This window comes from Uloborus diversus, chromosome 2 (genome assembly GCF_026930045.1).
Source record: "Uloborus diversus isolate 005 chromosome 2, Udiv.v.3.1, whole genome shotgun sequence".
Classification (NCBI taxonomy): Eukaryota; Metazoa; Arthropoda; class Arachnida; order Araneae; family Uloboridae; genus Uloborus; species Uloborus diversus.
Window position 1 is genome coordinate 183,739,558 of NC_072732.1, and position 14,500 is coordinate 183,754,057.

At 33.1% G+C, this 14,500-nt stretch overlaps 1 protein-coding gene across 1 annotated transcript in view; it reads left to right on the top strand.

Moving 5' to 3' along the window:
• The window catches only part of LOC129216199 (major centromere autoantigen B-like), a 47,393-nt gene that overhangs the window by 13,264 nt on the left and 19,629 nt on the right, over nt 1-14,500 (top strand). The window contains exon 3 of the mRNA XM_054850386.1: nt 2,785-2,873. Within this exon, the coding sequence (XP_054706361.1) occupies nt 2,785-2,865 (81 nt within the window). The 3' untranslated portion in view covers nt 2,866-2,873. The remainder of the gene's footprint in view (nt 1-2,784; nt 2,874-14,500) is intronic.

Genomic DNA, 14,500 nt, shown 5'->3' on the forward strand with positions numbered 1-14,500 from the left:
TTCAGGCGTTGGCCCGTCACTACAGATGAAATATGAAGTTACCTTGGTACATATGAATAAATACAGCGAACGTAAACAGACAAGTTGGAGCGCTGTTTGTTTGTTTCTCGCAGAATTACGGAAAATATGTTATAAATAGTATTGATGTTCTTTAGAGAACGTAAATTTACTTAGCTTAAATTTGCGTTGCTATGAATAGTGGTGTGATTTTGACCATTCAATTCTGTTTTGTGGTTTTTTTTTTTTCAATAAAAAGACGGAATTAGGGGGATAAAGTTGAACAAACACCTTTGTGCTTGTTAAGCAAAAAAAAAAAAAAAAAAGTTTAATTGCACGAATTGCAGATTACTGCTGACAAGGATTTCGGGGTTCTACGGAATCCACTTTCCAATGCAAAATAAGTGAGCTTATGGATGAAAAGACATGTCATTTTATCTACAAGCTCAATTATTTTGCATTGAAAAAGAAAATCATTGTAACCCCGAAACACGTGTCAGCAGTAATCTGCAATTTGATTTTTGAGCAATGGGGTTTCCTTCAGTCAAAAGTACTACTTTTAGCCACTGAAATTGATAGAATAAGCAAAAAATAATAACATGGGCCCAGAAAATACTTTCATTTTCCCAACAGTTATTTTTTAATTATTTTTTTTAAATGTCCGTTTTTTCAAACAAGGCGTGGTCTTGATGGCGTCACAAATGATGCCTTTTGGCGCATCTTTCTACAGCGTTTCCACGTTATGATAATCAAGAAGCGAATTAAACATTGCGCTCTACGCTTGCTATTAACCATATCGCTGCCAATACACAAGAGTAAAGATGCGAGTTAAATATTTTGCTCTGTGAGTGGCAACACTGAATGGCATTTCATCATTTGTGATGTCATCGGCTGAAATATAAACAATAAAAGTGCACTGATTTAAGTATTTTTTTTAAATTTTAAACTTAAGCAAATTATTTTAAAAAAAGGTCAGATCCTACGCTTTTAAACATGTTATTTCGGAAAAAAAAGACCTTTAAATTTTTGGAAACTACCCCATTAAACGCTGTTGTTTCTTCTTGTTCATTATGACGATAGTTTCGTATAAATGCAGTATTGACACAAAAGAACGTTTGAAACTGTTAAAACACATATTAATGTAGTTGATACACGAAATTAACGAAATATACCCTAAATTTTTTTCAACTACAAAAAAAGCTCAGGAGCCTCGTTACGCAACAAATACCTAATCTGTGATTCAGTTCGAACCACACATCGTGTGGTTTTTTTTTTCAAGGGGTTATGTCAATGACACTATTTATCAATTACCGATGCCGAAAACCTGACGAGAACTTCAAGAACGCATTTGTGCAGCGTATTTGTCCACCAACCATTGATGGAATGGTACTACAAAATGCGTGAAACAGACTGTACTACCGATGTTTATATAACAAAAGGCTTGTAGTGGTGTCCTTGAAGTGGTATATGAAGTGGTGTCCAAAAGTGGAATATTGACTACTTAACTCGGGTTTTGGTAAATCAGTTTAATACATGAAAATACATGTTCAATCTTTCAGTTATAATCTTCCTCTAACTGCCAGTGCAGATTCTCAGTTAGCCTTGTGATATTTCAAGTGGTTGCACAATTGGGGTTTCCATAATTGCGCAATTGGGATTTCTCCTTCTGCATGTACTGATCTGATGAATTGATGGGTTTCCCACAGGCTCTCGTATTGAATATTTGTAATTGAAAAAAATAAAAGTTATATTTTTCTTTAATTTAGGGAATCAAATATTTTGATTTGAGCATAGTAGAACTGGAATTATCAGAATTCCTGTTATTCGAATCACTAATTTTCCGAATTCCTTTCAGAATTGAGACTCGCAAAATAATGATTCTGTTTACGCGCTATATAAGGAAAAATACTGATTTAATCTGATCAATTAAAAGCTCTTTTTCTTTAAAAAAATATTTTTTCTCCCAATTTCAACATATGTTCAATGATTAATTAAAAAAAACCTTTTTGGTCATTTTCGTGTGAAGCGACGCAAAATACTTCGGGCCGGATGCATTTTTGGTGTTGGATAGTGTTATTGGTGGAAAGAACTTCATCCCGCGGATGATTCCCTCCCCCGCAAGAGTTTCGAATCACGAGGAAAAAGTACAATTCATGGGGAAAATCAACAACCTCTTCTTCTGCGGTGTCTTTGTTTATTAAACAAAATAACCAAAAATTAAAATAATCAATTAACCAACGTTTTGAAGCACACAAAATGGAAATTACTGCAGGCACGTGTTTCGGTGTTACAAGGAACACCTTTTTCAATGCAAAGTCGTGTGAGCTTCTGGATGAAAAGTCATCCAAGAAAAGCAACACGATGGAACAGGAGACAGTATAAATACCAAAAAATAGAAATTTACCAAAATAAAAAAGACAAAATGACACCTGGAGCCGAAATTTATTTTACAATTTCATAAGGAAAAAATAGTTAAGTAATAAATTTTTAAGAAAACCCATAAACAATGCAAATTATTCAAAAATGAAACCACTCTGAATAAATTAGCAATTAGTTTACCGATGGGAATTTGAATTGTGTTATTGCAGCGGATTTGAGTAAGGACATTTTCTACTACGAAAGCAACCAACTTAACTTAGCCCCATAATTACTCACTTTTTTCCCCTATAAAAGGTAAACATTGTCTAGGTCATGGTTCAATTTATGAGAGCTACAGTATAATCGTGTACGGTGTACTTCCAGTATTTGATGAAACTTTTTAAGTTCTAATTCTAATTCTTCCCACAGGCAACGTCGTTGTTCGTGAGCTCCAGTTACTCGACGCTGGTTTCCGTAGCCACCGCCTGCCTTGTCCTATCCGTCCATTGACCTCTATGGTGAGTAGACCAATCATCTTTCGTTTATGAGAGCTACACTATAATCGTGTGCTAAGTTATGATGAACTTTTCATAAAATATTACTGACCATCCATAAAACTCACTACTTAGTCTTTATCGGCATCGAAGGCTCTTACAGGCCGAGCTGACTCAAACTACCTTCGGTTTTCCATGTGGTTTGAATCCATCAAGTCATTATCAAGGTTACCTTCCCTCCCTCATTCGTTAAGAACAACCATTAGATTTATCTAAGGTTCTAAAGAGTCGACGCGTCCGCTATTTTGGATCTAAGTAGTTCTCAGTTCTCGAACCACTAATATTGAGCAACGTTAAATAGTAGGGGAGAAATTGGAACCGTTCAAGTTTATTTAAGAAGATAAACTTGAATGTTAAGAGCATAAAAATACGTGACTGTGCCGCAGTGAACTGTAATAAAGGTACACAGAAAGAATTTGGTTTCTTTAAGTTTTAAAATCATGAAGAAATCAGAAAAAGAAAAATAATTGACGGTTACTCGCAGTACAAAGAACCCACAATTCAAAAGAAGTCAACATTATTTAAGTAAATTACCAGTACCAGTTTCGTTATGATGTAAGCATTTAAATAAAATATTTTAATTTTTTCCGCTTACAAATAATATATTTATTGTTCAGTTCCAAATGCATTAATTTCTGAGTTTCAAAAAATACTAAGTTGGCGAAAATATAGCTAGTTAACTTCTTTTTGGATATTTAAATACGTAGCATTTATAAATTCAGTTCATGAACATGGTAAGCCCTCGTGTTTCTACTAATTATCAAATTCTGATCTTTAACTAACAAGATTGAATCAAACATATACAATGAACTGAAGCTGCCATATCTTAAAAATAGTTTAGTGTAGGGTTTCCAATCCCGCACGGAATTCAGTCCCGCGGGATTTCGGGATTGTAAGGAGCCAATCCCGTGGGATCCCGGGGGATTGACTTTATTCTTCTAAAACTCAAATTTTAATGTCAAAAAGAAAATATTGCGCTTTTTGGGAAGGATTGTAGAACACTACAAAGTCAGATCCCAATTAGCAATTATCGTTTGGTACGCAAAAGTGTGCTCTAGAAAAATCCAATGATTCTTAACAAAGCATCGCTCATATGGGATGGGAAAGGATTTTTGCTCAAAAAATAATGTTCTTGATGAAAACGCGTGTTGTGGCTCCTTTCTCTATTGTGGCATTTTCTTTGTTTTTTTCTAACCGTAATCTTCTGAATATAAAATTTTAGAGATGGTTTTCAAAACTGTTAATTTTTATGCATTTTCTAAATTACTGAACGAATGAAAACTGAAACCTCGAATGAAAATACCTATTCGCCCTTAGAAAAATATACTCCATTTTTATACTGTTCCTAAACTGAAAATCCACAGCACATCACATATAATAGAAAGTTTTTCTTGCTCTTCTTGCAGAAATACGAGGAAGGTGATTCCAACTTCAGATGATGCTTGTGAAAATAGTCGTTTTTTGAGCGGTAAAAGTTGGAAGAAGTTAGCATGCAAAAAATTTGCGGGATTTTCCCCTCAATCCCGCTAAATACCATGCGAGATACCGCTGGATTCGGGACTGGAAACTCTAGTTTAGTGATCTGCTTATTTTAAATTATCATTTTATGTTTGCTTAAACTGTTGAAGTAAAATTCGTAGCAATCTTTGAGAAACAAAATGTTTACAGTAAAGCTCACTCTGTTCCGTGCATTAGTTGGCAAATAATGTTTAGGGGAACGTGATTTTTCATATAGTAGATGTCGTGGTTGACGGATTTTTGTTGGGTAAAAAAAGGCGAGTTTCGATTACATTATTGTATAAAGTAGACATTTATTTTAGAAAAAGTTGGTTTGAAATCAATTTACATTATTTTTACAATAATATACCAAATATCTCGAGGAACGTCGTCCTCCTTCCCAACTGTAGCACTGGCTCTTTTCCATACAATCAGTGATTGTCAAGTTACATCGCGTCAAACATATTCTCTTTTTATTACTGCGGAAATTTGCATATAATGAAGTATCATAAAATTTCTCAAAATGAAATATTGCCAACACTAAAAACGTGGGCTGAGGAATGGGGGGGGGGGAGACAGACTCCGGGACTTTTAGAACCTTTGACTCCGACTCCTTTACCCCAAAATCAGTCCGACTCTGACTCTGCAGCCTTGTTAAAAACTATGATATGCAAACACACTTAAACAATTTCAACTTTGAGAAGTTTAGTATATTAATTGAAATTGAAAACGTAGGTTTTTTCCTTTGTATGCTAAGTTATTTTCTTCTTTCATACCTGTTACAATATTAACTGGGGTGTATCGATGGGAGCTCATTTTAGGTCACTGCGACCTCCCAAATAATATCCTTAATCAGCAAATTTTGCTAACGATTCGGAAAATTTGAAGACAATATTACAACATTGCGGATATTTTTCCTTCTTTAATTTTATTTTTATGCTGCATAATGTCCTTTCGTATTAGAAATAATTTAGACATGGTATGTGTGTGTGCATTCTCGTATTTTATCATTCTGTAAAATTCGGAATTTCATTCCGTAAATTGACAATTCCCCCTTTACTAAAAATTTAAGGATGGGTCACTCCCGAACGTTAAAGCCAATTATTGTTTTGCAAATCTGAGTCCCTATTTTTCAGAAAAAATGACGCAGTTCGCTAATATTGATTGAGGTTGAAAAACGCGAAAACACGCCTAGTGGAATAATCCTGAAAACTCTCCTGATCCAAAATGGCGGATAGCTCGTACCATGCGGTTATTATTTTACCATTGCCATCATGGCGCGATTGCAGAGGCAGATTGTAGAGTTACTACAGAACTACTTGCTGATGTGGCACTGCTTTGCGCCCCCTCACCTTTTTTGAGCAATCACATTGCTTATTGTTCTCATTTGACTGTTTTGAATTCCTATGTGATTTTATTTTCTCCCCGCCTCCCTCTGCAGCACTACGGTCGACCGGCCCCTCCCGATGCTGCTCCTTTAGCGAAAACAGTCTCTAGGTTGCGTTCATATCCAATACATACAGACGCATAAATATACACCCACACACACACATACACATAGGCACACACGCCTGCACACAGACACGAACACACACATCTACCCACACACATACACACACACACACACACACTCGTGATTGCGAAAAACATAATTTGAATTCCAGATGTCAAAATGCAAATTTATTAATTTTTCTTTTTTTTAAGTACAGCAAAATTGTCACTTAGTAGATTAAACTGTTGCTGATCTTTGGAGGATTTTCAATGCTAAATTTCTCAATACCGCACTTATTTACCTTAAAAGTAACATGTAATTTTTAAATATTTCTTGCTGACTCTATTCAAGACGCTTACACCATATACTACGTTAGCGGTGATCAATATTTGTCGTGATTCAAGTGTAAGGTAGTTCTGATCCAAGCTGTTTCAATGTGAAGTTTTTTAAATATAAATCAGGGGTGATAAGTGGACTGTAGTAAATTTTCTGAGGAGTGAAATTTTTGGAAGCTCGAACCCTCTCCTCCCCTGTAAAAACTCTTCAAATATGCATACAGAAATCATTAAAAAAAACCGTTTTAAATGCTTTAAAAAAATAATTAAAAAATTAGTTTTTAAAATGTGTTGTCAGTTCGAAATTTTTAGATTTTTAGTTCGAAACTCATTTTGAAAACAATTAGTTAATGATATTTGAATACTTCGCATACTAAATCGATTAACTTCATCTTACAAAAAGTGAAGAAAAGTGGTAAAGATGGTGTTATCCAAAGGAACAAATTGATTCTCGGGTTACATTTTCTGTCGTTAAGTGGTCAGAAATGTACCAAACCAAAACTTAAGCATAAATTCACACATTAGACGTCAATAAAGCATTATTAAAGCTGAAATAGGGGAATTTAAAAAAAGTAAAGTTAATCGGTTTGGCAAGTGATGAAATCGTTCACTGCTCTAACTCTTCTGTAAAGTTTGTTTTTTGACAACTGTACTGCGATTGCAAGGAAATCATTTTTAAGGAGGCCCGCCACCATTGATACGTTTAAGTTTAAGCTAGGCCAGTGTTTTCCCTTCACTTTCCTTGCAAAAAAAAAGTTGTTGCTCCCGACCTCCAGCTTTGTCGCACTAAAATTTCATACATAGTTTTCATATTATAGTTAATTTGACCAACTTCAAAGCAAAATACCGCGTTTTATGCCCATATTTTTCTTGCCTCTCAAAAATTACTTATTCATTATAATGGAAATATATTTCTATTCATTTTATATATTTTACAGGTGTTACATTTTTTCAGGAGAACACATCCAAAAATAGTTTTTTTCTCCCGAGATAGTGGCTCAAAAATTAACTCATTTCCAGTTTAATATACTTCACCGTACGATAAAAAATAAACTATTTTAAAAAAACTTCCCGAGACGACGCAGAGGGAAAGAAACATCGCGAAGACAATGTTGTACCTACAATGGAGCGGAGTGTGTTTACGCTCCATAAATAAAGGAATGTGAGAAGGCCTGTCCAATAAAGAGCGAGACAAAGAGCGTATAAGCGAGGGAGTCCCATTCAGTCATAAAACAGAGAGTGACAAAAAGAAACGCGAGTTTTTTTTATTGTCACCAACGGATGAACCACAATTCATGGGCGCCACTCAAATGCGATCTGGGCCGTAAATCTCGGCAATTGCCACTGTTTTGGTCGCATCTACCTCACGGTTTATTGAAATTCTTTTTTTTTTCCCTCCGTAATTCCCGAAGACCTTGGCATTCCAAAAAGTATGCAGCGACCCGACAACAAGCAGGAAATTATTTTGGAACTTTGGAACTTCCATGTGATTCTAATAAATGCAGATCAATTTTTGTTATAAAAAAAGAAAAATCAATCAAGCATTTTATGAAGTTACAAGACGGATGGATAGAAAAGGGACTCTTTCTATAAAATGAAAAGTAACTGCTGAAGAAGTATATATTCTTCAATATAGATACATTTACAGAGGTTGCAATTGACGGTATAGTGTTTATTAATAACAGGGTGGCGACAGGAACTGGAAAAAAAAGTTCCCTAACTTTTCCCTGATAAAGTTCACCAAATTTCCTTGATTTACGTTATCAGTGATAATGGTTTCCTTTCTTTGCCCTACCTGAAAAGCATTGCATATTAAATAGAAAACAGTGTTTAGAACGGTTTAAGCTGTTAATTAAAAATATATTTTGAAAAGATGCTCCTTTATTTTTTTTGGTAAAAATAGTGTATTAAATTATCGACAGAGAAATATTGTAGGAGATCTAAAACAAATACTTTACTTCCAGGAACCAGTTAACATAAGAATTCTAAGAAATTATTAAAACCACTCTTAAAGAAATATCTAATCATGATAAAACTAAAACATTTAAATGGAAATAATCTTGAATTGAATTTTCAAGCAGTATCATTGTTGCTGCAAGAATAACAAGTGATAGTTAAAGTATAGAAGTAATGTAGTTTTACTTACGTAAATAATACTGCCGTGTGCAGGTAAACTGCAGTATCTGCAGAAATTAGTTTTCGAGATATTTGAAGAAATGTGTGGTGAATTCAATACTAACAATTGGAAAATGTTGGAATTAAAGGTTTTTTTCGTGCTTCTTTTTCAGCGGAAACCAAATAAGCGAGTATGTACAATAAAGATAACGAACAATAGATGACAAAAATGCAAAAAAGGAAAAAGAAAAACGTGCAGTAACTGTCCTTTACTTGCACACGGCAGAATAGACATATTTATGTAAAACAAATTGATATCTTTCAACAACCAGTCATATTGAGCTATTCTCTAATCAAGGAACTTAGGTTTTAATAATTTTTTAACTATTAAAAAATAATAAAAATATTTACTTATGTACACAACTCAATTTCAAATGATTTCATTAATAGGGAAGATTTCGATTTTTCAATTTTATTTTTATATGATAGAGTAACATGTATGAACATCATAGGTGAAAAATTTTTGCGATACGATAAGTAGTTTTTTTTAAATTAATTTTTAAAGTTCAAGCGCCTGTGACGTCAGATGGCATAGGAAGTGACGTTATGCGCCTTCCGGTAGGGCAGAAGCCGAAGGTCACGCATTCGACTTCGAAGACGAAACGTAAAAGGCTATCTCCTCGCATTTAACTCCTCGCGTTTCTGGAACATTAAACCTCTCATCCTCTCGGAAATATTCGAATATCCTCATTGATGTTACATGAGGAAGATTATTTAGATTGTGCTTTAACGAATCCGGTCTCCATAGTGTGTTCAAAAGGATTATTGAATTTCTAAAAAATATAAATATCAGCGCGCTCAAAATATTCCTAGCGAAAACAAGGGATCTTCGGCGGAAGGCTGCCCGTTCGCGCCCTGTGACGTAGGCTAGTGACGTTTCAGAAGCGCGCACTTTTGCGCGTGGATTTTTAAAAATTCATTAAAAATCAACCACGGTGTTTTAAAAGTCGGCGATGGTGAATTTTTTAGTTTTGAGGGTCAATTAACAATATCCAATAGCCAAAATATGAACATTTAATAGGTTGCAACTTCCCTATTGTCAAAAAAAAAAAAAAAAAAAAAAAAAAAAAACCCTTGGATTACTTTTTAGTAACAAACATTGACATTCAAAAACGGTTATTAATTTCAAAATGCTTTTAAAATAAAAGAGTTTTAAAATCTAAAGAAAAAAAACCTTCGTGTAATCTGAAGTGACAGCGCATAAAGCCATGGCAAAAAAAAAATTGATTTTCAGTCAAAATTCAATTTTAGCAATTAAATTAAAAACGGCAAGTGACATCTTTTAAGATTTTTTCAGCATTAATTTAAAAAACAAAGATTTTTTCTTGAAATCGTGATAACAGTATGCTAATTATTTGCTGAGTAAAGGCAAGGGAGCAAAGTCATTAATGACCTCTTCCTCTTTGCCTGTAGGGTTGTTTATTTTACGTAGCTTGGAATGCTTGGAAAGAAAATTCAAGCAAGGTAAAATAAACAACTTTACAGACAGAAAACCAATCTTAGGAAGTTCATCCTAAGATTGCATACTTTGACCTTGAGGAAAAAAGATTCACAAATATGCGACACTGTATAATCGCACCTCATTAATTTTACTTTTTTAAAACAAATAATTGGCGGAAAATTCGTAGGGAATCAAAGTATACTTCATTTTGCAAGGAAAAATATTTTTTTCCCTTCATTTGATCAATTTTCCCCGAATTTTTGTTATTTTTTCGAAATTTCCTGATATTTCCCTGATCTATCGCCACCCTGAATAAATATTGAAACTGTGTTCTTCGTAATAAGCATTGCTGTGCATGAAATTTAATGTGTTACTTTTTTATATATTGACAAATACAGGACGGCGACAGGAACAGTGAAAAAATAATTCCCTAATTAAGTTCACCAAAAATGGTTTCCAATAAGAGTTACCAATAAGAATGGCTTCCTTACTTTGCTCTACTTGAAATCCATTAAATGTTTATCTAAAATGAAGTATTTAAAAAGTATTTAAAACATTTAAGTTGTTTATTAAAAATATATTGTAAAAAGATGCCGCCTTTTTATTAAAATAATAATTCAAAAAAAAAAAAAAAAAAAAAAAAAATCAAGTGAATTTTCTTAAAAAAAAGAAAAAAAAGAAAGAACTACAAAACATCATATTAAATTATCTACGTGGAAATATTATAGGAAATTTAAAACAAATACTCTTTACTTGCCGCAAACACTAAACATAAGAATTTCAAGAAAAAAAGTCTAAAGGGAAAAAAAAAAAAGGTTTGTATAATCTGTGACGACAGTGAATAGTACGATGGCAAAAGCAATGTTGATTTTGATTTAACATTCAATTTTAGCAATCAAACTAAAAACACGAAGATAATTTTGAAGCTTTTATCAAAAGTAATCTAAAAAATAAAGACTTCGTCTTGAAAAATCCTGATTATACTCTTATAGTTACTTCAAGAGAGGTAAGGGAGCTAAAGCAATAACGACAGCTTCTCCTTTGCCTGCTGAGTTGTTTATTTTACATAGCATGGAAGGCGTGAAAGGAAAATTCAAGTTAACTAAAGTAAACAGCCCTACAGACATAGAAGCAGTCTTAGCAAGTGTGGTTTATAAGTTAAGGTTCAATACTTTGACGTTGAGGAAAAAAGATACACGCATAGTTTGCACCTCATTACTTTACTTTTTTTTTCAGATAGCGGATAATGTGTAAGGAATTAGATTACTCATATTTGCAAAGCAAAAAAAAAAAAAAAAAACCTTTACTTAATCAATTTTCTCTGATTTTTTGTTATTTTTTCGAACTTCATTGATATTTCCCTGATCAATAAACTGCCCGGACTTCTCCCTGATTTCCAGGTTCTGTCGTCAGCCTGGAATAAGAAACCCTTCATTAGAGCATTTTCAAAAAAAATATGATCTTAATTCATACTGCACAAGATATTTTTGACACAAATTTCATGAAATTAAAAACAGTGCAAGTCAAGAAAAATCAATTATTTATCGCAATCAGTATTAAAATCAATCCTTTTGTTATTGACGTGTCCATAGCTACTAAATATTACGGGAAGATTGGGTACTGTCTTTACAGGTTGGACTTCTTTACTTATTTACATACAAGACATCGCAAGAAGTATTTTCAGCAAAAAAAAAAAAAAAAAAAAAAAAACATCCAAGGCACCGGTCAAGGGCGTCAGGGAAATAAATTAAATCAAGGTAGTCATTATTTGACTTAAATTTGCTAACTCTTCTCCCCCACAAGGGCTTTTTAGGGTAGCCTGGTCCCCTTCCAAAATTAGGAAAAAAGTTAAAATGAGGCTTAATTAATAGGTTGGAGTTAGTTTACAAATAAATAATTGTTTAGCTTTTTGTTCAAAAAAACAAAAAAACAAAACACTCTGCGAGAGGAATGAAAGGAACTAATTTTAGTTGCTTTATAAGTGAAAGTGTTGCGGAGGAAAAGAAATGAAACGTAACTCGAATTTGTTTCGAGTTCGTTGCGGTGGATAAAATTGATCGGTTCACGTGTTCAAACAATGAAGATACGAGAGGGTTTTATATTTTTCTCAAGTTATTATGTCACAAAAAGTAAAATAGAACTTCAAACTTGAGTAAAGGAGTATGAGGACTTTTGAGGTCACATCCCTATTTTTTTAGAGGTCATTTAATCAATAATTACGTTGAACTTCAATTCATAAACCAGAAGTTCCGTCCAGAACTAAACTAGCCTACATTCCCGTCTACCAATATCGACTTTCTAGTATCTGATCAATATTTTCAAAATTAGTTAAAATCGCAAATTATTTCAAACATAACTTTTTAACATTTCAAGCTGATTATTAGAACTAAAATATGCCTCGCTCATATGAAGAAATATATGCGTAAAAAATAAATAAACGAACAAATTAAATAGTATCACCTTTTAAAAAAAGCAGCTAATACATTATTAAAAAAATCTTTAATCGCTTCCAAAAAGAATTAACAATAAGCTCATTAAAAGAAATAAATTATATAAAAAGATCATTTGTTTTTCCTCTGTTGACAAAAAATAATTAAAAAAACAAACAATAAAAATATAAAAATGTACTTTCAAAAATATAAATTGAAAACAATAGACTGTCAACTTAAAAAAAAATATCTTTCATTATCCAAAAAAAAAGGCCACACTTTTTTTTAAGTTAAAACATAAAGGACTCCGAATTTCTCCCCCAAAAGAAATAAAAAGGAATAAAAGGATTTGAACTGTTCCAAATTGAACGAAAAATTGTTCAAATCAAAAAGATATTTTCTATACATGTTCGTCATCAAAAACTTTTTCTAACAAAGTTTGTTTGAAGTAAATTCGCCCCTTAAGTGTGGCATTTATTTGCCTTGAATTTTCCCGTAGGCGCTAATGTTAAGTTTTTTTGAATTGTTCAAAATTGAACAAAAAATTGTTCGGATCAAAAAGTGAAATGTGGGAAAAAGGTGTTCTCGAACAAAAAAAGGTTTGTTCGAATCGGACTATTCATTCAGGTTTTTTTGGGGGAGGGGGGTGGGCAGACAGACAGACATTTTTTCTCCGTCTCAATACCCTACTTTCCGATTTTTAGTTTTTCTATATTTATTTAATTACTTTTGACTTTGTTTTTGTTTTTCGCGAGATTTTAAAGATGCATTAAGACTTCTTTCATGCTTTTTTCCTCTTTTCCTGAGAAGGTAGGTTAAAAAGAGTCAGCTGTAGGGACACTGCAAACCTAACCTGCTCCCCCCCTCCCACTTTTTTGGTGCAAGAGCCACCTATGGTCGTCTTAATAGCAAAAAGCTGAAAGAAATATGTATCGTTCTTGAAAAAAAAATCGATTGCTTTATTTATTTTATTTAGTTTCGTCTTTTTCTTGATTAAGGTTATAATTTTACTTTTTTGGAACAATTTAGGAACGGGATATTAGAGGAGACTAGGGATGTTTTCCATGAAAAGGATATTTAGGGAAAATTTTATTCATATTTTATTGGTTGACAAGTCTGACAACAGTATTTTGCAGGGACAACCCATTTTAGAAATATCAGTGGTTTTCAAGAAATTCAGTGATAAATGATACTGCACCTTAAAAGTTAAGTTTGAAGATGTTGGATTTTTTTAGATTTTCATCTCCAGTTTTGAGGGAAATGAATTTTGAAAGTATACACGTTTTAGTCATTTTTCTAGCTATCTATTGATATACAGTAAATTTATATAACTTTAATCTAAGTAGCTAAAAATTTAAGGCTAACAAAAGAAAGTTACCTAGGGAGCTTTGACCCAAGATAACTAGGGGGACTTGAACCTGAGACTAATTTGATGTTTTTCCAACGAATTTTTATCTTTGATTAGATAAATATTGTGATTGAGGCCTAATATCTGTACCTCAGAGCCAGACAAACGTAAGTCACATTATGATAATTTTGCAGTAGAGCGAAAAAACAGAAAATTTTGATTTTGTTGCCTTGTTGCAAAGCTGTTATTTAAATTACGCTATAAAATATGACCGTTAATACTAAAAAAATATGTATACTTCATGTCTTGTTGGTTAATTTTTGCACAATTTTAAAATTATTTATAAAATTAAAAAATAAATGATTCACTATATCAGAACTGGACTTACGTTATTGTGGTTTAACATCAAAAACAGTTCCGTACCTCAGGGCCAGAATAACGTAAGTCACATAAATCTACTTTGTACGAGAGTATAAAAACCAGGGCTGTGGGTTCGGATTGAAAATGACCAACTCCTACTCCGGGAATTTTAGAGCCTTTGTCTCCGACTCCTTTACTCCAAAATTATTTAGACTCCGACTCTGACTGACTCCGTAGCACAAGTAGAGTAGCGAATCCAGAGAGAAAATGACCAACTCCAATTTCGACGTTTGTAATTTCAAACCATCGAATCCCGGCTCCAAATCCGATTCCTTTACCCCAAAATTAATTAGGCTCCGAATTTGCGTCCCTAGTAAAAACTGATGGAGGAAGGATTTCATTTCCTAGTTACATAGACAAAATATGAATATTAACTGGAAAAAAAAAACATGTATGCTATTCTCCTTATTAGTCTATTTCCGTACAATTTAACAATTATTTATATAATTAAAGA